We start from the raw sequence: 24102 nt of genomic DNA on the forward strand, positions 1-24102 counted from the left end.
GTTGCATACTTGCATGTCACCCAAACTATCAGAGGGGGTGACTTATACTGTCCAATACAACAAGGGAAATTGAATATGGTAGCCTACTTTTGCAAATTTATTTGGAACACTTTTTCTTAGGATTTGACATGTCAATTTATATTATGGATTAGGAAAGCAGACTCATAAATTGTGTGCCTCGATGATAAAACAATTATTTTTTTCAACTCTTTAATTGTGTGCATAGTGTAATAACGAACGTTTGATGATTTCTACCATTCAGTCACTGAGTCATAGACTCGTTCACTCGTTGTAGTACAATTCTCATGCTTTAATTGGGCAGAAATTATTACTTATACTAATTGACGTCATTATTAGTTAAAGTTTCTTTTTGACAAAATTGATTTGTTAAACTTAAACTTAGGCTGGCTAATCACTTGTTTAATTTAATCGAACTACTCGACCAAAAATATTTCATTCGAACAAGAGATCAATAATAAAACAAAAAATAATACTCCCTTCGTCTGTTTATTAATGTCCACTTTTGCTTTATCATGTGAGTAATAAATGATAGAAAGTGGACATTAATAAAGATACGGAAGGAGTATAATTTTACCAGCTTGATTGCACTTCACTATAATTTAAAAATGTGCATCAAACAAAAGTTGTAAGACTATAAAATTCAATACCACTGAATCACTGATTGCAACTTTAAATATTTATTTACATATAAATTGGAACCCTAGGAGCACAATGTGAGTAAACAGGGCTAAATGGGATAGGTAAACACTTAGGAACATAACACATAATTAATTTTCTCGGGCGGCTCTCATATCTTTTCGACAATTGAACTTTTCTTGCAATATCCGAGATGGGTATCCTTTGCCTTAACTGTAGAGACAAATCCTTGAACTTAGGAGTGCAAGCTTCAACATCAACGGCAACTCCAATCAATTTAACAAAAAAATCAGAATCCATAAAGTCATGTTTGTATTTCACAATTCTCATCAAATCTTCCTCATTTTTAGGCATTTTCTGAGCAACTTCCAAAAGTACCTTATTAGGCAAAACATACCCAGTACTCTCATCTTCTTTCCTTGCAACATTATCACGCCACTCATACAAAGCATATGCAACTGCAAGTTGTTTACCATACAAATTCGCTTCCGATAATTCGTACAAATACAAGTATGAAACGTCCTTATTAAACACTTCTTTCTCATATAATCGAACACTAATATCATGACTTAATCTACAAACTTCAGCCAAGGAATCTTGACCATACTTAGATAAGAGTGTAGTCTTCATTATATCATGAATGTAAAGTAGATAATGGGTGTCTTCTCTTGCATACTTGACCATGTCACGAGGAAGAGGTCGAATTCTCCAATCCGATGTTTGATATTCCTTGTTAGCCGTTACACCACAATACTTCTTTAAAAGGAATTCAAGAGAGTTTCTTTCTAAATCCATTACCCTAGAGGCTTGCATCGTATCGAATAAATTGCACACATAAATGTTAAAATCTCTTTGAAGCCATTTAATATCATTACATGCACCATGCATAATTTTTCTCTTAGACGGATCTTGAAAAACTTTTCTTAGGTAACTTCCAACATCATTTCGAAGTTTAGAAGTATCAACGACAAAATCTTTATTGGAGCTAATGATGAAGTTGTTGATGAAGTTCCAGAAGCTTCTACTGCCAGCTCATCAGAGAGTGCACAGTCAGCAGAATCCACTTAGATTCTGTTATAACAAACTTCCTGAAAATCAGGAAAGTTAGTTATAGATATTTTATCTATGTATTCTTCTTACAGAAGCTTCTAGCTAGATTGTTGATGCATATATATGCTGTATTTGGCTTGTAATAATTTTATCACAATCATAATAAAAATTCCCAAAAACTTTCTCCTACAATTTTCTCTCAATTTCTCTGAAACTATCATGGTATCAGAGCTAGCAAAGCTCTTTTTCATCTGATTTTCCGCAATATTTCCAGTTTTTGCTTCAATTTTCTGAAGTTTTTGCTGAATAATTCTTCCTGAATTTCATTTTTCTTGCTGATTTTGTTATCTGATTTCGAATTCTCCTCAATTTTTTAAATTGAATTTCTCTGAATAACAATGGCTGCTGAAGAATCTCAGACCTCCTCCACTTTACCTCTGAATCAAAATCCTGCAAGCATCTATTACATTCATCCGTCTGATGCAAATTCTGCTCAGTTAGTGTCCTTCAAGTTCAATGGTGATGGATTTACAAGCTGGAAACGTTCAATGCTGCTTACTTTGTCAGCCAAGAACAAAGTAGGTTTTGTCAATGGAACATACACCAGACCTTCAGTTGAATCAAGTGCAGAATACACAGCTTGGGAGAGATGCAACGATCTGGTTTGTTCCTGGATTCTCTTCAATCTTGATGAGAGTATTGCTGGCAGTGTTATGTTTCTGAGATCAGCTAGAGAAATCTGGTTGGATCTTGAAGAGAGGTTTGGTTTTACATCCTTAACTCAGATTTATGCACTTGAACAAAAATTAGCTGAAGTTACTCAAGGAAATCAGTCTGTTTCTGAATTTTTCACATCAATAAAGTCTATTTGGGATGCTATTGATGAAGCTCATCCTCTTCCTTATTGCACTTGTAATAATTGCACTTGCAATTTGACTAAGAGAGTCCTAGAAAGGCATCAGCAGAAAATGGTGATTCAGTTTATGATGAAGTTAACTGATCAATTTTCTACTATTAGAGGAAACATATTAATGATGCAGTCTTTGCCTAGGGTTACAGAGGTGTTTAGAATGTTTTCTCATGAGGAAAAACACAAAGAAATTTCACAGTTGAGTTCTAATAGTGAATCAATGGCTTTTGCTGCTGAAAGGAGGAGATTCAATCAGTCTGGTCCAAATAAGTTCTCTAAACCTAATTACACATGGCAGAACTCTCAGCAACATACTCACACTGCTAATCCTTATCTTAAGCAGTCTGTGAATGCTGTAGATCAGAGATTTGTAGATCAGAGATTTGTCAAGCCTGGATCCAAGTTCTATTGTACTCACTGCAAGATTCCTGGACATAGCATTGACAGGTGTTTCAAGGTCAATGGCTATCCTCCTAATTTCAAAGGCTTCAAAGATGACAAGTTAGCTGCTATGAGTTTTTCTGAGACTGATAGCATGGATTCAGATGCTGTTGCTGACAGGCTTATTCCTGCTCATGAATACAGTCAATATTTGGCTTTCTTGAATACTCAGAAGTCTAATGAGACCAGTAATTCTTCTAGCCATGCACTCATGGCAGGTAATTTCTGTCTCTTATCTTGCTATAAACTTCATTGGTTGCTTGATAGTGGAGCATCTGATCACATTTGTTCATATCTCACTTATTTTTCTGATTATAAGCCTGCTGATAATACTACTAGGTATATCACTATACCTGATGGTAGGAGAGTCCCTATAACACAAGTTGGCATAATAAAATTGGATAATGGGATTATTTTGCAGAATGTGTTATATGTGCCAGAATTTAAGTATAATCTCATTTCTGTGCATAAGCTTTGTAATATGAGTTCAGGACTGTATAATGTTCCAGAACAGCAGGACACTGGTGCTAAGAATGTTGTTTCTGGTAATCTTGCTTGTGTGGCTGTGTCTGAAGATGCAAAGTTGTGGCACTTAAGGATGGGGCATTTACCTTTCAATAAATTGAAATTGCTCAATCCTAGTTGTGATTTAGATGACTGTAATAACAGTGTAGTAGACACTATTTGCCAAGTGTGTCCTAAGGCAAAGCAGTGTAGATTACCTTTTCCTAAGAGTAGCATTAAGTCTGTCAAGCCATTTGATCTTGTACATATTGATGTTTGGGGTCCTCATTCTGTTAAAAACCTTCACTGTTTGTAATCAATTTTTGACAATTGTTGATGATTACACAAGGTTTACTTGGGTTCATTTAATGAAAAACAAGACAGACTCAGTCAGTATTATCATATTATGTCTGATTTTATAGCAGTGGTTGCTACTCAGTTCAATTCTGTTGTTAAATTTGTTAGATCAGACAATGCACAGGATTTATGTGAGGGCAATATGAAAGTTTTATTGAATAAGCATGGCATTTTTCATCAAACCAGCTGTAGTGACACCCCTCAACAGAATGGTGTTGTTGAGAGGAAACATAAACACATCCTTGAAACAGCTAGAGCTCTATATATTCAAGGCAGGCTTCCTGATAAATTTTGGGGTGATAGTGTTCTTTGTGCTGTGTATCTCATCAATAGGATGCCTCTTTCTGCAATCAATGATGATGTTCCTTTCAGAAGATTACATGGTTTTGTCCCAGATCTGTCTCATTTGAGAGTTTTTGGTTGCTTATGTTTTGCCTACACTTCTAGAGTCAACAGAACTAAGCTTGATGAGAGAGCAGCTCCTTGTGTGTTTTTAGGGTACTCAGTTAGTCAGAAAGGCTACAAATTGTATGATCTTTCTTCTCACAAGGTCAAAATTACAAGAAATGTTCATTTCCATGAAAAACACTTTCCCTATCACCTCCTTTACAGGAAACAACATCCTGATTCTCTTCTCTCTACAGCCATTTATCTCCCTAGCTCTACATCTTTACACATTTCTGATGATCTTCCTACTTTATCTCTAAATTCACCTATTTTTCCATCTCATGACCCTCATATAGACACTTCGTCTTCTAATTCTTATGACCTTGCTGATTTCTCTTCCCCTGCTTCTTCTGTCAGCTTAGGCTCAATTTCTTCTTCTTCTTCTGATACTATTTCTTCTGTTTCTTCTCACTCTTCTGAATTACCTTACCCTCTCCCACATACTCCTGTCCAATCCAGAAAGTCAACAAGACCTCATAAATTTCCATCTAAGTATGACATCTATCAGTGTCATACAACACTAGTCTCCAATTCTTGGTGTAATCTGGTTCTTTTTTATGATTTTCCTGATGAACACAAGTGTTTTCTTGCTAACTCTTGTGCTATTCAAGAACCTCTTAACTATTCTCAAGCTTCTCTTGATCCAGTTTGGATTGAAGCTATGGATAAGGAGATAAATGCCTTACTTGGTAACAATACTTGGGATTTGGTTGACTTACCAAAAGGTAAGAAAGCCATTGGATGTAAATGGGTGTACAAGGTGAAACTCAAAGCCAATGGTGAGTTAGAAAGATGTAAAGCCAGATTGGTTGCCAAAGGTTTCACACAAAAGTATGGGATTGATTATGAAGAAACCTTTAGTCCTGTTGTGAAGATGAAAACTATCAGATGTTTGATTGTTGTTGCTGCAAGTAAAGGTTGGCCCTTATTTCAGTTAGATGTGAATAATGCATTTTTGCATGGGGATTTGAAGGAGGAGGTTTACATGAAAGTTCCAGAAGGGTTATCTAATCCAGGCAACAAAGTTTGTAAGCTCAATAAGTCCATTTATGGGCTGAAACAAGCTTCAAGACAATGGTTTGAGAAGTTGGTTAGCTCTATGACAGATATGGGTTTTGTTCAGTCTAAAAATGATTGCAGCATGTTCATCAAAAGGGTTGATGATTTAATCAGTGTTGCTGCTGTATATGTTGATGATATTATTATTACTGGCACTGATTCAAGTTCTATGGCTGTTTTGAAGTCTGTTCTTCATTCTCACTTTAGCATCAAGGATCTAGGCAAATTAAGCTACTTCTTGGGCATAGAAGTTGGTTATTGTGCTAATGGTGTCATTCTCAGTCAGAATAAGTTCACCAGGGAATTGCTTCTTGACTGTAAATTTGCTCTGAAGCCTAGGGCTGTTACTCCTCTACCTATTCATCTCAAGTTACAGGCAGTCTAAAGGTGATCTTTTTCCTAATCCTGAGCAATATAGGTCATTGGTAGGAAAATTGAATTTCCTAACACATACCAGGCCTAAATTATGTTTTGTTGTTCAAGCTCTCAGCCAGTTCATGCAGCAACCTAGGTCTAGCCATTGGTCTGCTTTTGTTCACACCATTAGCTGTGTTGCAAATACAGCAGGACAAGGCATTTTGTTAAACGGTTCAAATGATTTAAAGCTCCAAGCTTTTACTGATTCAGACTGGGCTGGTTGTGTGGATTCCAGGAAATCTGTTACTGGTTTTGTCCTGCTACTTGGTGATTCTCCAATTGCCTGGAAATCTAAGAAACAAAGTTTGGTTTCTAAGTCATCTTCTGAGGCTGAATATCGTGCTATGGCAGCTTCCTCTTCTGAAGTTACTTGGCTTGTTCGTTTGCTTGAGGAACTAGGGGTGGTTAATCTCAGACCAGTTGCTTTACATTGTGACAATCAGTCTGCTATTTACATTGCCAAAAACCCTATCTTTCATGAGAGGACCAAGCATATTGAAATTGACTGTCATTTCACTCGAGATAAAGTTCTTGAAGGGCTAATTCAGCTAGTCTATCTCCCTACAGGTGAACAACTTGCAGATTTGTTCACTAAATCTGTTTCTTCTCCTCAGTTGCAGTATTTACTAAGCAAGTTGGGATCTGTTTCTACTGATCACAACTTGAGGGGGGAGGGGTATTGGAGCTAATGATGAAGTTGTTGATGAACTTCCAGAAGCTTCTACTGCCAGCTCATTAGAGAGTGCACAGTCAGCAGAATCCACTTAGATTCTGTTATAACAAACTTCCTGAAAATCAGGAAAGTTAGTTATAGATATTTTATCTATGTATTCTTCTTACAGAAGCTTCTAGCTAGATTGTTGATGCATATATATGCTGTATTTGGCTTGTAATAATTTTATCACAATCATAATAAAAATTCCCAAAAACTTTCTCCTACAATTTTCTCTCAATTTCTCTGAAACTATCAATCTTCATAACGAGTTGAAATTTGCATTAGACATGTAATACCTTGAAAAGAACGGTAGGAGTTATGCTCTAAGTCCACGGCAAATTCTTGAACCTCGGATAGCTTGGCGGCCAAGTAATCCAAATCGGCTACATTCTCTACTAGTTTAAAAGGGGTAGTTTCAATCGAAATAGGCTTGTTAATTTGTGATGGTAAGGGCGGACAAAAAGCGAAGTCAAGGGGATTGTAACGCGTAGCCGGGTGGATGGGTTGGGAACCATATCTAGGCAGTCATGGATGAGTGAAAGGAGTATTAGTATTGTCAATTTTGAAGTTGAATTCATCTTGTGGTTTCGGTAACCAAGAAGCATGAAACGGAACTACGGTCATAGTTGAAGTGGTTGGAGAAATTGAAAAAGTGGGCCCACGGACCGGAATTTCTCACCGGAAAATGCAAATGGGTAGTGCTACTCTAACTTTTTAAATTTAGGGGTAGTTTTTTTGATAAAATTTTTAATGGGTAGTTGTTTCCAAATACCCCTATTAAGTATGTAGTTCATGACAATTTTTTCAATTATTTTTGCTGAACTTAAATTATTTTTCCTGGATTTAAATTAATTTTACTGAACTGAAATTATTTTTGCTGAACAGAAATTATTTTTACTGATTTTCTATTATAATTTTTCTTTAAGAAAACTGAATTTTACTGAACTGAACTTATTTTTACTGAACTGAAATTATTTTTACTGAACTGAAATTAATTTTACTGAACTGAACTTATTTTTATTGAACTGAAATTATTTTTACTTAATATTATTTTTTAAGGTGAAAAGAACAGGGCCTCAGTTTCTCTCTTTTATCTTTGTCTTTAAGAAAATATCAAGAAGATATGTATAGACTGTGTAAAGAAACAAATTATTATGTAAACTAATCTCATAAAAAAAATGTTGTATAGAAGTATAGAACTATTGATCTTGTGAGATAAAAGATGTTTTAATTTAAGAATTATTGATCTATTAATAGCTAGTGAGTAGTGACCATCTTTTCAAACTTTTTACTCAAATAATTTCTTTAAGAACGATAAATATAAATTTGAGAAGACTATTCAATGGCTACAATAAAATTGTAGCTATTGTAATTAATTCTAATCTTGGCCCTTTATTTTTAATGTTCAATCTTGTTCATTCATTAATTGACTTTAATTTTTAATAGGAAATGAAAAAAAAAAAACAGTTATGCAGTTTCTAAAAAAACTAAATTTTGCCGCCATTAATGCATATACTTGCAATTTCTAAGTTTAAAGAAATCTCTCATCTCCATTAAAAATCAACATTTTGATTATAGTTTATTAACAATAAACCCAATCTGCGACATTATATATATTACAAGGTCCATAGATTTTGCATCAAATTTATCAAACAATGAATCATCCTTTAATTTATAAAAGAAACCAGAAAATTTGAGGGATAAAGAAGATGATGAAAATTTTTGAGATTTGTCTCTAATTTTCAAGAAAAAAATCATTTGGCATTAAAGATAAAAAAATATTAAGCATCAATAAGATAAATTAGAAATTTCATTCTTAGACCAAATTTTGTAGTATTAAAAAAACTGAATTATTTTTATCTCTTTTTTTTTTTTTTTTTTGGATAAGATGTATTTTAAAGTCAACTAAATGGATGGATATGATGAATTTTATTTATCGGAGGTTGTGATTCACTCACTTACAATGGCCACAATTTTATTGTAGCCATTTGAAAACTGTCCATAAATTTGATACTTCGTATTATGAAGTTACAAATTTAGATGATCGAATGTAATAAAATCATATTGTTTATTACCGTGTTTTCTTTGACCTACTCTTCAAAACCAGTGAATTCAAAGTAAAATATATATTAGAAAAAAAAAGGAAGGAGGAAGCATATGCATATACGAAACATTTTCAGTTTTGTATATACTTCTTAGGCCCTGTTCTCTTCACCTTAAAAAAATAATATTAAGTAAAAATAATTTCAGTTCAGTTAAAATAAGTTCAGTTCAGTAAAATTAAGTTCATTTCAGTAAAAAATAATTTCAGTTCAGTAAAAATAAGTTCAGTTCAGTAAAATTTAGTTTCCTAAAGAAGAATTATAATTGAAAATCAGTAAAAATAATTTCAGTTCAGCAAAAATAATTTCAATTCTGTAAAAGTAATTTAAGTTCAGTAAAAATAATTTAAGTTCAGCAAATATAATTTTGTTTCAGTAAAAATAATTTCTGTTCAGCAAAAATAAGGTGAAGAAAATGGGGACTTACTTTATTAAATAATTACACCATATGTATTTTCATAGTCTCATCAAATGCGCTACTTTCACCACTTACAATTGTAATTTTACTTTTTTTTTTTTTGAGGTAATTGTAATTTTACTTAGCTAAAATTATCTACGGAGTAGCAATTAGATATACAAAATAACTGCGCATGTTAAGTTAAAATCTTAATCAACACTTTAAAATTGGTGGCCAAAGTTTGATAATGTTGAATACGAGTAATGTAAAATCCTTACTAGTACATCTAATTTACGACGAGTAAAATATACACTATTGATCAAGTGAGATCTTATAAGATTTTTTATTTTTATTTTTATTTTTATTTTTTTACAAGATTCTTTCAATGTTTATTTTAAAAGTGTATTAACTTTTAAATTTTTTTTATCATATAAAATTGAACGTGTCTATTGTCAAAGACATAAATTGTATTTCATGTAAATAATACTCCGTTAAGGGCATTCATGTGATTCCGTGCGTATGAAGGCCTCCTAAACAGGTCAAGATAGAAGTGAACATTACATTACTGAGTTCATAGAGATCATGATTTACTTAAATAATATTTCTTAATTTTTCGTAATAAAATGTATTAAAGTGGAGATAGATAGATCGAAGAAAAGGTTCATACATATAGCTAATTTCAATTTGGTGCAAAACTACAAGACCAACGTCTTTGTCAACCGAACTACAATAGATAATTGGATTACATCATTTTAATAATAAAATAAGAAAATAATGGATAATACATATAAATGAAAGATGATCGATGAAAAAAATGGCTTATTGGCTTAGTATTACTAATTAATTAATTTTGCTACCAAAACATAAAATTGGTGCATTATTGCTTATATTTAAAATATTACACTCTACCTGTACAAATCATAAATAAAATAAATACAATTACAAAGTATTTATGGATCATAGTACTAGTTTTTCAATTACAAAGTATTTATGGATCATAGTACTAGTTTTTCGCCATATCTCGCGTATCTTATACAACAAAAATATACGTAGTACAACATAATCCTTGTACATATCGATCCTAGGCAGCACAAAAAAAGGTTAAAATCGCGTAAACTCATGAACCCCTAAATAAATATGATCAATTTGATCCCCTAAACTTAATTAATTAACTTGCGTGTCCAAAAATACCAACAACAATGGAAACGAATAATTAATAAATTAAAAAAAATTGAATAGTATAGCAATTACGTAAAGAAAAGAAGTGAAGCTAATCAAAACGGTCACGTTTCATAAAAACCGGTAAGTCGAAGAATAGAGTTCCTAACTTCACACAAATTTCTGCCCTTAAGAATTCTTCCTTTCTCATCTTCTATACAAAACGAACACGCCATTTTCCTGCTCACGTTATAGTAATTATTTATTCTACGCGCTACGATCACGTGTGGCGGCACCCTTAATTCTTCGTCGTTGTCGTTGTCATCGTCGTCATCGTAATAATAATCATCATACTCCATCTCATGACTATATCGTGCGGTAGCCGGTATGTCCAACGGTGGAGATTGTCCTCCTAGGCCATGGCCACCACGTCGGGTTTGTCGTCTTTGTTTCGGCTTCTTCGTGTTCCCTGGATGATGGGAGATTGGTTTGAATATATCGGAAAATACGACATCGGATTCGAGGAATTCTTCTCCCATTATATTGGTGAATAATACTTGTATATTTTTGTAAGAGTTGTGTTTGAATGTAACAATAGAGATTTAAGAAAAGTGAGGAAAATGAAGGAGGAGAAAAGATGGGAATATATAGGGTGGTGTGGGGTCCATATAATTGAATAAAAAAGGGGGTTTAATGTGGTATAGTGGCGTCATCTCTTTGGCGCGTTGAGTGTGGCGCCCGCTACTCCCTCTTTCTTTAATTTCTTACAATTATTCACTCCTTTCGTGATCAAGGAAATTATTTTTTTTAAAAGAATATTTAAGTTTATATCTAGATCGAGGTGTCAAAATGAATGTACGGGTTGGATTTAGGTGGGTTTGATCGGATAATGATGATGCAATGTAACTTAAATGCGAGATGAGGTTTAGGGCCTATTCACATTTACTTAATTTCAGCTCAGTTTAATATAGTTTAGCTCCAATCAGTTTAATTCTTTTCGTTTCAGCTCTTAATTTCCCTCTCTAATAAAATATTCATTTCAGTTCAGTTCAGCTCCAATCAATTCAGTTCAGTTCAGCTTTAATCAATTTAGTTCAGCTTAGTCAGTAAATGTCAACAGACCCTTATAAGGTTTAAGTAGGGCGTAAGTAAGTAGGGCGCGCGTACCGTGTTCGATAAAATTATTTATGTTAGTATATGTATTATTCACGTTGTGAGTGTAAAGTCGTAAAACGTATATGGTACAAATTAATTGTTGAAATATTAAAACTATTTTAATAATAATGTTACTTTTATAGAAATTAAGTAATTTCAGTAAAACACTACTTGAGAAGTAACTATTATCCATCCACTAGTAATTTGTCAAACACTATTTTCTGAAGTCAAAACACTAAAAATTACTTTGATCCATAAGATGTATGTTGCTTAACACGACCATATACCAATTTACAAGGAAATTTTGTGTAGAACTACCCTAAAGATAGTGTCATTTGTGAACAACTACCCATTTTTTTTTATTTATTTAGAACTACCCGCAAGTTTGGAAAAGTTTGGGTATCACTACCCGCTAACGTTTTTCATCCAATTAAAATGTTATTTTGGGCCAATTTTTCACTTTTTCAATTACAATGGCCAATTAATGCTAAAATAAGCAAAAACCCCAATTCAATTAAATCTCAAAACCTTAGAAATCAAAATCCCCAAATAATACTAAACTCATGAACCCTAAAATGAATTCTAATTAAAACCCTAATTGTGTTAATTAAGGTAAATTAAAACTTTTATACACATTGGGAGAGTTAATTGGGTGGGAAAAGTGAAAAAAGTGGGCTTCGATAACGTCTTAATTGGACGGAAAATGTTAATGGGTAGTGCTACCCAAATGTTTTCTAATTTGTGGGTAGTTCTAAACAAATAAAAAAAAATGGGTTGTTGTTCACAAATGACCCTATCTTTAGGGTAGTTCTACACAAAATTTCCAATTTACAAAGTGCTCCATACATCCTAAGTTTTGATCTTCAATTATTATCATTATTATAAAAAAACATTAATTATCCTTTTAAAATTCACTTCTCTCATGAAGAAGTTACATGCGTATGCCGTATTGATGTAAAACTTTGCCAAAATTTTGTAGAATTCCATGAATATTTCCTTAGAATCTTAGGTATAAATATGTAACAAAATAAAAACATTGTGATTATCTAGGTTATAACGCACATGACGTAGATATAGATGATTTCGAAATCGAATAATCAAATAATAAAAAGTAATTAATTAGGAACGGAGCCCCGTAATTGGTGGGGGGTGGGTTAAGGACAAGTAGGAGTAAGCAAGTTTAAGGTACTTTCTTTCTCTGTTGCAAGTTAAGGCAAGTCAGATAAGATGCTCATAACGGCTCCGTTTCTTATGGTTCACGTCTCTTTTATTTATTAATTAATTACTTTGAATTTTGGATACCTAATTAAATCTATATCTATCAAACATATTTGATGCCTTTGCCAATCATTGGTAGCGTCGTCAAACGGATGGATCAGATTGTGATCACATTGGGTTTGGGTTTGGGTTGGGTCGTGTCGTGTCGTGTCGGGCAATTTTCATATTTTGTTGAAAAAAAATGTTTATGGTTCCAACAAGATCTAATGCAAAATATACTTTAATTTATATTTATTGTTGAATACTCGTCAAAGTTTTTCTCAATTGATCTCTCAAACAGAGCGAGGAAATACTGTATTGACTTTTTTTCATTGATCTCACTCAATGTGTGTTATGTATTGAGTGTTTGTCACATTTACAGAATTGAACTGAACTGAATATAGCTGAAATGAATATTTAATTTTATGAAAGAAGGAAATTAGGAGCGGAATTGAACTGAGCTGAACTGAAATTAAGCTGAAGTGAACAAGCCCTAAAATAGAGCAAGCAGTACTTGTAATCAAATAGCTCATTTACACGGTTGTAACTGACTTATTTCATGAAGGCACATTGCCAATTAATATACAAGTAATAATGCATTTTGGATCGAGTTGAAGCAATGATAATAGATCAAGTTGGAAGTGTACAAATGATCTCTCAAATTAAATTTTATACAAGTAGGATATAACTAAATGATTAAGAAAAGTTAATATTTAATTGTATTATTATAAGGATTGAATTATTTGATCTATTCTTGAAATTTAACAAGTGTACTTACTGTTTTTGGACAATGTATGAACGGCAATTAATATTTGCGTGAGAAAGGGGGGGATCATTGTCATAGGCACATGCATATATAAGTCATTAAACAAGCCAATTATGAGTGTGTATGTAGGACAAGTAATAATATAACTTGATCATATTGATATCTTTCCGTGATTGTCCTATATATGGTTTTGGCCTAATTTGGTCTTTTGCATGTGTAACATTCATTGACACATGTTTATATTCCTCTGTCCTGGCCTATGTCGATGTTACCAATTATAAGTAACTAGTAATTAACCTTACATATATATATATACCTAAATACGTACGTTAACTGTTGCTTAGTAGCATTAAAGCAAAGCTTGTCATAGTGAAAAGATTAAGAAAATTAGATTCATCAATTAAAATTTGAAAATTGATTATGAGGTTTCACCCTTTAATAAGGTCATGTTCATTTCACTTAATTTCATTTGAACTAAATTATTAGTACCGGCGAAACATATACTTTTATTATTGATTATCTAGTGTGATCTAGTTATTGCACGAGTTTTCTAATTTTTAATGAGTAAATAAACATTTTCCCAAAGTATGGGATAAGTCTTCTCTATCGTGAATTCACCCAATTAATACATAAAATTCTTAAGATTAGTTTAATGAAATTTTTAAATATTTGTGTGAAATGTCTAAAATCTTGTATTTAAATATCAAAAGTTAATGTTTAAAAAACTTAACACAAATGTACATTCTCGAATTGGATATTTGTTTTATATCTAGTTTTTTTTATTTTTGTGAAGGTAAATTCATCGAACAAGGACTTCGTAAGTACTTTTTTTTAAAACACTAATTTTTAGACGTCGGTCAAAATATTGAAATCGATCCGAATATTAAATTAACTTAATCAAAATATGGATACGTCGGTCTAATACAGTCACATACTTATCGTATAAGTTCAAAGTCAATAGGATTGAGGACGGATCAGATGAAAAAAAATGTTTGTGCAAGTACAAACTTAAGCTAAGATATTCTGTTATCTCTATGAATGTACTCTAGCTACTCGTTGAAAGAATAGGAAAGGAAAAATAAATTAAGAAATGGCGTTAATTCGAAATTACTCCCTTGATGACAACCCAAATAGCTTGGGTCTGCAATTTACGTAACATATAATGCATCACTATAATATTAGCCACTGTCAATTATTAAAACAAAATATTATGGCCTATGCTAATGTCATACAAGAATCATTACTCCATAATATAAGGCTTTAAAAGTACTTAACCTTTTTGAGTGAGATTAGTACAAATTATAAAATTTACACCAAAAGCAAAAGATCTTGATTCGAATCACCCAAATTGGCCAGATATCATGGATTATTGGATTTTAGTCAATTTTAGTCTTTAGCTCCCACAGTAATTTGCAAGGAATCCTCTACCTTTTTTTTTATTAAGTCATCAAACATGTTTTATTTGGTGTTCGTTTCACCCAGTTCACTCTTTAGACTAATCCGGATTCGGAGATTTTTATCCAGGGTGGTTAGATTCCAGTCCCCTTCCAATTATTATCGCGGGGAATCGAACATAGGTTACATAGGTTCTCCCAATCAAATGTAGTCTCAATCACCACTACACCAACATCCAATTGGTAGGTCTTCAAATAATTAATTGTAGTGGCATATTTTTACGGAGTTGTTATCAAGGGACATTATTGTTGGGTTTGGAGTATGTCATGTTGTCTTGGGCTTTAAGTTCTGTTGGGCCGTTGGGGTGCTTAGAGTCTAAAGTTGTGGTTTTGCTAAATTGTAGCTCCTAGTTGTTTTCATTGGGATTCTGCTCCTTCGGCTTTGGGGTTGTGTTGAGGGGGTGGTTTGTGTTCTTTTAGGTTTGGGTGTAACTAGATTTGGAGTTTACTTTTGGGATGGATTTGTGTAGTCTGTTCTAAAGTTTTTAAGGAGGGTAATTCCTTGTTACAGATTGCAAGTTTTTGATTTGTCTAAGTATGATTTAGCGAGCAAATTGTTTTGTTTTAGTTTGTTATCAACTATTAAGATTGTTGCTATGTTTTGCTCTACCTTTGTTTAAAATCTCAACCTGCCAGTGTGTGCCCTAAAAAAAGATATTGATAGAGTTACTAAGTTATGTTCTTATCATACCAAATGCTTGTTTAGGAGAGCCTTGACTTTTCAGAGGTTAGGGTATCTTCAATCCGTCATATTCCACCGCAACTAGAATTCTCAATCGTATTTGTCATATTGTCATCATTGACCTCAACTAGAATTCTCAATGCGTGGTCAAAAATTGAATTATGGTTGTAGTTTAATATGTTGGGTCAGTGGTGGATCCAAGATTTGGAGAATGGGGGTACAAAATTAAGTTTAATAAATAAAAAAAAATTACAAAATACAAAGTAATATGTGGAGCGTAATAATAATTTCTTAACTGTTGTATTAGTATATATTTGTGTGTACTATACACCCTATCTTCAACAACAAGACTTATAATTGAGTAACGAAATATCTTTTTAAAAAGAGATCGTGTAAGAAATATGTTATGGTAACAATAAATCTCTTTGATCAAAAGTACAATGCTACCATAAACAATAATACCTAAGAGACCTGTTATTGTAACAACAGGTCTCTTTGTTCAAAAGCAATACTGCGGTTTGTGGAATACATATCACCTAAGAGACCGCCTAAAACAAGTTTTAAAATAGGCGGTCTCTTAGAGTTTAGTACAAAATAGGCGCGCTGATTAGGCTGTTGTGACTTGTGACGACTACTAAAATACTGATTACAGCACCTAAGAGACCTCCTTTTAGATACAGGCGGTCTCTTTTTGTTTCAGTTTTTTTTTTTTTTTTTTTTTTTTTCTTGCGGAATGGGGGTACAGCTGTAACTCTATGTACCCCCCTAGATCCGCCACTGTGTTGGGTGACTTTTTTGGTTGTAATTTGCAAAATAGCAACCTAAATGGCTGTAACCCGCAAAACAAATACTTTTACGGGTTGTAATAGACAAATTTTCCTAAGGTTGTGTTTGGAAACATGATATTCATTTAAAATATTGGATTTGAATTTTAGAATTTGAAATCGATATTCAATTTTTAATATTGGGTGTTAAGGAAATATCAGAATTTCAATTCCATAATTTCAAATTCTAACTTATGTTTGGAAATGAGTGAAATTTAGAATTAAGAAAATGAAATTACACTTTTAACTCACACAATTTTCCTTTCTCTCTCCTCTCAATATTAAATTCTCAAATTTTCATCTCTTCCTCTACTCAGATTATAAATTTTTTTTTTCTTTAATAGACCCTATAATTAAAACCAAATTTCTTCAATTATTCAGTAAATTACTACCAAAGAAGTTCAAAATACCCCAAACTATTCCCAATAATCCTCTATTAAATCCAAATTCCTCATAATTTTTAGTAAATTCTCGCCGAATAAGTACAAAATTTCGTTGATTTCTTGTTGCAATGTTGGTATCTTTATTTTGTTGTTCAATGGAGGAGAGAGAAAGCTCACACGCCGCTTCAATGAAGAATCGAGATTACACTTCAATGGTGAATAAGTAGAATGAGCGTACACTTTAATGGTGGACCAAGAGGAATAATGACAGTACAGAAATTTGAAGCTCGCTTCAATGGAGGAGGCGTTTCCATGGTGAAGAACCCTAGGAGAGAGAAAAACTTGGGGAAGAGGTGTTAATGTTGTACGACATAGGAAAGAGAGAGAGAGTTGGGCTTTTTACAATGAATAACAGAATTTGAAATGACAAGTATAGGATTGGAATTTCAATATATCAAAACAATTGGTATTACATACACCATGGTGCATCTGGCCCAAATAACAGCCTAATAGCTATATCCACCCAAAAAACATGCCCAGTACATACTAGCCCAATACCTATTTAGATTTTTATTAAGGAAAAATTGTTTCCTCCGATCCTCTCTCAACCGTCACATCAATTTTTTAATTTGTTTGAAAAATTATGTTTCATCTAATAATTTCAAAATCTTTCCTCATTTACTCATTTTAATTTTCTCTCTCCTCTCTCCATTTTTCTCTCTCTAAAAAACTGCTTTACCACCATGGATAAAAACAAATAATAGAAGATTACTCCTTCTAAAAGGTTAACATTACTTAAATTTCTTTGCTAATATAATTCAACAAATTTCAAAATTTATGAACATAATTGTCGTTTTAATTTTTTTCTTTCAATTTAATTTTTGTAGAAAATCAAAACTATGTTCTCCTATTAATGAAGATGAAGAAGTGTAATTAATTTATTTCTCAAAATCCCAATTTTATCTTAAATTGTTGATTTTTGGAATTGAATACTAAATTAAACCCTTAATTTTTTTAATAGTCCAATTAGTCAAATGTTCAACATCAGAACACCAAAAAAGAAAAATTTAGATGATATACCTAAAGGAAGTCCAAATGTTCATCAAAAAATATTGGAAGAATTAGACAAAGAAGTATCAGAAATTCCAATTAATAGGTATATTTATGTTCATATATTTTCTGTTTGATGTTCATATACGTTGTGCTTTATGTCCATATATTATGTGCTTTATGAAGTAATAATTTGTTTAGAAATTCAATTAAGTATGTTCGTATGATGTAATAATTTGTTTAGATATTATTTATTTGCTCACTTTGTTGTTTGATTTTTAATTATCAGATCGACCAAGTACTGAACATCCACCAGAAACTTATGAACAACACACAATAAACATTGAACAACCCCCACAAATTACTTATTTGTCCCCACAAACCACTAATCAGCTCCCAGAAACATCTGATCTATCCCCATAAAAAACTGATCACCCCCCAAAAACACTAATCAACCCCACAAAACATTGAATAGCCCCTATAGACATTTAAACTACCCCCCTTCCCCACAAAACACTGATTAGCCCCCATAGACATCAGAACTACACCCACAAAATATTGAACAGCCCCAATTAATTTCTAAAAAGCCTCCAGAAACCATTGAAAAGCCACCAAAAAAACCCAGAAAACCCACCAGAAACCGATGAAAAGCCCCCAAGAAACAAGTGAAAAGCACCTAGAAACCTCTGAACCCTCTTCAAAAACCTCCGAATCCACCTTCAAAGACCACTACTGAATGCCCTTTTAAAAAAGCTAAAGGAAAAAATTCCTACAACAAGCAGAGTAACAAGAAGTAAAAGCTCCCAAGAAGTAGGTTAGGTTGAAGAAGCACCAGAAGTTCAGGAATGAACCCCTTACAAAAACTTCTAAACCTCTACAAAAACTTTTGAACCCCAACCACAAACCATTGAACACCGTATAAAAACTTTTAAAACCCAACCACAAACCAATGAAGACCCTACAAAAACCTTTGAACCCCCTACAAAAACTTCTTAATTTAACCCCAACCACGAACCACTAAACACCCTACAAAAACCTCTAAACCACCTATAAAAACTTCGGAATCGCAACCACAAACCATTGAACACCCTACAATTACCTCTGAACCCCCTACACAAACTTCTGAACTCCCTACAAAAACTTCTAAACCCCAATCACAAACCACTGAACACCCTACAAAAACCTCTGAACCCCCTATAAAAACTTTTGAACCCCAACCACAAACCACTAAACACCCTATAAAAACTTCTGAACCCTAACCACAAACCAATGAACACCTTACAAAAAATTCTGAACCCCTTACAAAAACTTCTGAACCCTAACTACAAACCACTGAACACCCAACAAAAATTTTTTGAACCCCAACCACGAACCACTGAACACCCTACTAAAACGTATGAACCCCCTACAAAAACTTTTGAACCCCAACCACAAACCACTGAACACCCTACAAAACCTTTGAAACCCCTATAAAATTTTTTGAGCCCCAACCACAAACCATTGATGAACACTCTACATAAACTTTTGAACCCCAACCACTAAACACCCTTCAAAAACTTCTTGACCTGAAGACACTGCTCATAATGTTTCTCAGCCTTCAGACTTTCCTTATAAACAACTTCATTCATTCTAACTACAATAAACAAACACAGTTCATAATAATCATTACTGGAGTTCAAAAATAAAACAACAAAGTTCAAATATTGGAAAAAAATGTTCATAATTATGTTTACAATTATTTTCTAAAAAGCAAATATACATATGTAATACCCCGTATTTTCATATGTATTTTCCTAATTAATTAATTAGGAATTATTTTATAAAAAGGGTATTTTAGTAAATTTATTATTTGGAGCCAAAAAAATATTTGAATTTTGGCGCCAAAAGTATTTTGAAATCTAATTATTATTTTGGATAAGATTTATTATCCATTTATCTTATTTTAAAAATCGGATTATTTACATATTTTGGATATTTTAATTAAAGAAAAATAATATTTTATAAATTAATTATTATGGCCGAAAATTTCCTATAAAGAGCTAAGGAATTTCGGATTTTATATGTATGGAAAATCTGATTTTTCTTGATTATTTATTGGTAAATAATTGGTATTTAATTAATTAATTATTTAATTATTTATTCTGTATTATTATACAATTATTTTTATTCCTTAAACCGAGAAAAATCTTCCTAAATACTAGTAAGGGAATCTCCTATTTTCCTTAATTCTAATTCTTCATCTTTTTAGTATCCAATCATCATATTCTCTTGCCTTTTGTTACTCTTGATTATTCCCCAAGTAATTCTAATTTCCTTATTATTTTTCATGACATACATACATTCCATATTCAAGTATACACAATCACCTTAATATCCAAACTTTCCTTAATTCTTTACTCACTTCTCTAAGTAATCTCTTAAACCCTAATTACCATAATTCTTCCTACATTTTTCTACAATAATTCATGCTCATACTAGCCTATAAATACCCCTTCATACCTCTCACATTCTTCACACCAATTCTCTTCTTTTCTTCTCCTCAATTTTACACAAATCATCCTGCTTATCTTTGAAGCCAATTTTCGGGCACTTCTGGTTAGTTTTTGGGGTATTGACGTTTCACAGAAGATTGTTCCTCTCGAAAAATCCTTGAGGTTAGGCTCAAGAATCACCCGATTCGGAGTTATATCAAAGGAGTTATAGACTCTGCAAGTTCGGCCTATTCTTTCCAACGCAAATCCAATACTTCTCTCTTTCTTGTTTTCTTATCTTTTCTTCTTCTCTTCTCTTATTCAAGTATTATTATTATTATGGGGGATTTATAAAAATTATTATGAGTAGTTTTAATTATATAAAATCATATTTTTTTTAATGATGTTTATGAGAAATTAATTTAAAAGGTTCATGTACATATAGTTAGGGGTTTTTAATTATTTGTTAACCTTATATTGATTAAGGTTATATTTATTTGTAGGGTGTGTTCGATCAAGATTCTTGAGGTTCTTTTGGTGTGTTTTGCTATGAGGTTCTTTTGGTGTGTTTGCTAAGCAAGGATCAAGGTACGTTTAGGTGGCTAGATACCTTCGAAAGTGATTGGTTTGAATATCATGTTTTTACATGACCTGATTGGTGATTGAATTGAATTATGATTTATGAAATAAAATATGTTTGGAGGTATTGATTTTAATATTAGTTTTAATAAAAGTATTTTTAACGATGATTGATTTTTAAATCATGTTTTAAGTGGTTTGATCGAATTACTTATCATGTTTAAAGGAATTGATTTGAAAAGTTTATTGAATTAAATAGAAGATTTTTCAAGGAAGAGTTATTAATTTTGAAAAGTATTAATATGAGATTTTATTCTCAAGTATTTATTTAAAAGGTTTTGATTTTGAAAGTATGTGGAAGGAGTTTGAATTATATTGGAATTATTGGATATTAAAAGGATTTATTATTGAACCATTGAAATATTATTATTAATGCTTTATAAGCATGTTGGTAATCCCACTATGCGGATTTGGTTTATTGATAAGACTATGGACTTTGTATGACCTAGTCTTTCCTCAAGAATAGCCTTGTAATATAAGGAGACTAGCTTGGGGGGTGTGGACACTTAAGTGAGGAATTGAATTTAAAGAAATTGGTTCAAAAAGGAATTGGATTTTTAAAGGAATTGGTTTATCAATTATTTTGAATGTTGAATCATTGGAATTGGTTTTGAATCATGAGTTTTGGAATTATTGGATTATTTATTGGAATTGGTTTTAAAAGCATGTTTGCAAATAAATTGAGTTTACATTATCTTGCACTTATCGTACTTAGCATAATTTGCTAATCCGTATTTCTTATTTGTTTTGGTTCGCCCTGTTTACCGTAATGATAAGCAGTGTTGACTATTTCAGGTGGAGTCATGAATGAGCATATGGGAGTCCCGGTATTTGCTTCACCTAGTTTAGGAATGTTGGTCTTGTCTTTATTTAGAATATTCATGACAATGTTACTATTTTTATAATTATTAATAAAGAGGAATATTGAAGTTTCCGCTGCAAAGTTTTGTTATTGAGTTAAGTATTTTGAGTAGCCTTGCGTAATCACGCGGCGGTAACACGCCAAAATCTATCTCTACGGTATAATTATACGTATTATACTGGTATTTCCGTAGAGGGAGATTTGGGGGTGTTACAACATACTCAGAGAATTAATTAAAACAAAAAGATTCATTAAAGTAACCTAAATGTTCATAAAAATAGAAACAATGTTCATAATATGATACTGCTAATAACAATTTTGATACCAAGTATAATGGAAAGTATGTTATTCAAATTATATGAATAAAATGTTCAAAAACATGATATAAATAAATTATGTTCATAAAGTACAAATTAAAGCATCAATTCAACAATTAAATTATAAATGATACTGAAAATCATCAAAAAAAATTAGCAATTTAAATCAAAAATCAAATTCAACACATTTTCAACAGCTTACATAACATTAAATATATGAATATTTTTCAAATAATCAATCTAACTCAATTGTTCATAAAAAAACATATACATGTTCAAATATCTAACATAATAGGTTCATAATTACAAAACATAAAAAGGTTTTAAATCATAAATCGAAAACAAAATACATTTTCATACGCAAAGAATCAAATGTTCAGATATATAGATTATAAAGTATATATAGAACACCTTTAAAAAAAAGGATTACAAAACACATAGATTTGAAAAAAGTTCATAAGAATTGTATCACATGTTCAAAGTTATAGTTTAGATGTTCATAAGTCCAAAATTATATGTCAGTAAAAATATATATTTATTGAAACGTATCCTACGTTCATATTTTTAACTTAAAATGTTCAAAAGACCAAAAGATAACAAAAAACAGATCTGTTAATAATAGAATATACAAATATCACTAACAAAAAAAAATCAAAATAATATGAAATCTACATATTTCGAAATTCAAACCTAGCCACAGTGATTTACAATGGAATCCCATTGGAAAATAATCATCTCCATCGTCTTAAAGACCTTCTCGTCAAATCCGCCATTTTAAACTTCACTTCTTTGCAAAAACTCCATAAGCACAAAGCTTCAAATTGAAGGTTAAAGAAAACAAAATTTGAAATTAATATATGGTGATCATCAACAATGGCGAGGAAGGAATTAAATCAACAACAATGAATGAATTTAAGAAAAAGAAAAAATAGAGGTGAGAGAAATTAGCTAGAAATTATTAATTGTAAGAGGAAGAGGTGATGGATCTCGATCTATGGTGATGAAAAATAGTGATGAAGAAACTAAATCAAAAACAAAATAATGAAAGAATTTAAGAGAGAGAAAAATAGAGGAGAGAGAAGATAGAGGAGAGAGAAATCAAAAATTTAGAAAGTGTGAGGGAGGAGAAGAGAGGAGAGAGAAAATACCAAGAGATAATAATGTTGGTAGTGATAACAAATTGTAAAAATATGTGGCATCTTATAATTGGTGGTGCACACAATTTAATATGCACCATGGTGCATGTTAAAATTTGCGATATCAAAAAATACTCATGTCTTCATAATCTTAGATTTGGGCCAATTTCAATTCCCAAATTCTAAGCATATCTAAACAACATAATTGGGCCAAATCTAGAATTTCAAATGAAATTCTAGTTACCAAACAGCAATAGCTGGTTCCTACAGGCATCTATACGGTGCAATGTACAGTCATTTTTGTAGGAAAGAACATGATATATAAAAGTAATGAACATATAACTATAGTGAAAAGAACATACAATCAAAATGTAATGAACATATACCTAGAGTGAAAATAACATACTATCAAAATGTAATGAACATATATCTAGAGTGAAAAGAACATATTTGCAAAAAAAAAAAAAAAACAAATAAAAAAAATATATGTTTATGTTCTTTGATTGTCAGTGTAATGTAATTTTATTTGCGACATAATGTTCATTGCTTATTGTGAAATGTTTATTAAATTTTGTCTTCAAATTATGGTGGTTATATATAGATAATGTTTATTACATAATATTATCATGTTCTTTATTAATATTACAGATGTTCTTTAGATATGAAAAAAATATATAAAAATAGATGTTCATTACAAAACAACTATATTTTCTTTACAAAATAACTGAATGTTCTTTAGAAAATAATTACATTTTCTTTTAGTGTTTTTTGGCTGTACTAAGTAAGGTACAGTCGCCTGTACCTTAAAATTTTCAACCAAACAGGCCATTACGAAAATCACAGGACATAAAATTTTAGGAAAATTCTCATTAGTAATCTTCTACCTTTACTT

General features: G+C 31.8%; 1 protein-coding gene and 1 pseudogene across 1 annotated transcript; both read right to left on the reverse strand.

Moving 5' to 3' along the window:
• Positions 1–702: 702 nt before the first annotated feature.
• LOC145610766 (protein RRP6-like 2 pseudogene) lies at positions 703–7181 on the reverse strand (annotated as a pseudogene).
• Positions 7182–10339: 3158 nt separating this feature from the next.
• LOC145610768 (protein S40-1-like) lies at positions 10340–10753 on the reverse strand. The gene has a single exon (XM_081666064.1). The coding sequence runs from the start codon at positions 10751–10753 to the stop codon at positions 10340–10342; it is 414 nt and encodes a 137-aa protein (XP_081522190.1).
• Between the last annotated feature and the right edge of the window lie 13349 nt (positions 10754–24102).

The sequence above is a fragment of the Chenopodium album genome, chromosome 24, assembly GCF_948465745.1.
Source record: "Chenopodium album chromosome 24, dcCheAlbu1.1, whole genome shotgun sequence".
NCBI classification, from domain to species: domain Eukaryota; kingdom Viridiplantae; phylum Streptophyta; class Magnoliopsida; order Caryophyllales; family Amaranthaceae; genus Chenopodium; species Chenopodium album.

Bases quoted from the DNA above. Each gene is read 5' to 3' on its own strand.
- LOC145610768 (XM_081666064.1), bottom strand. From the start codon at position 10,753: ATGGGAGAAGAATTCCTCGAATCCGATGTCGTATTTTCCGATATATTC.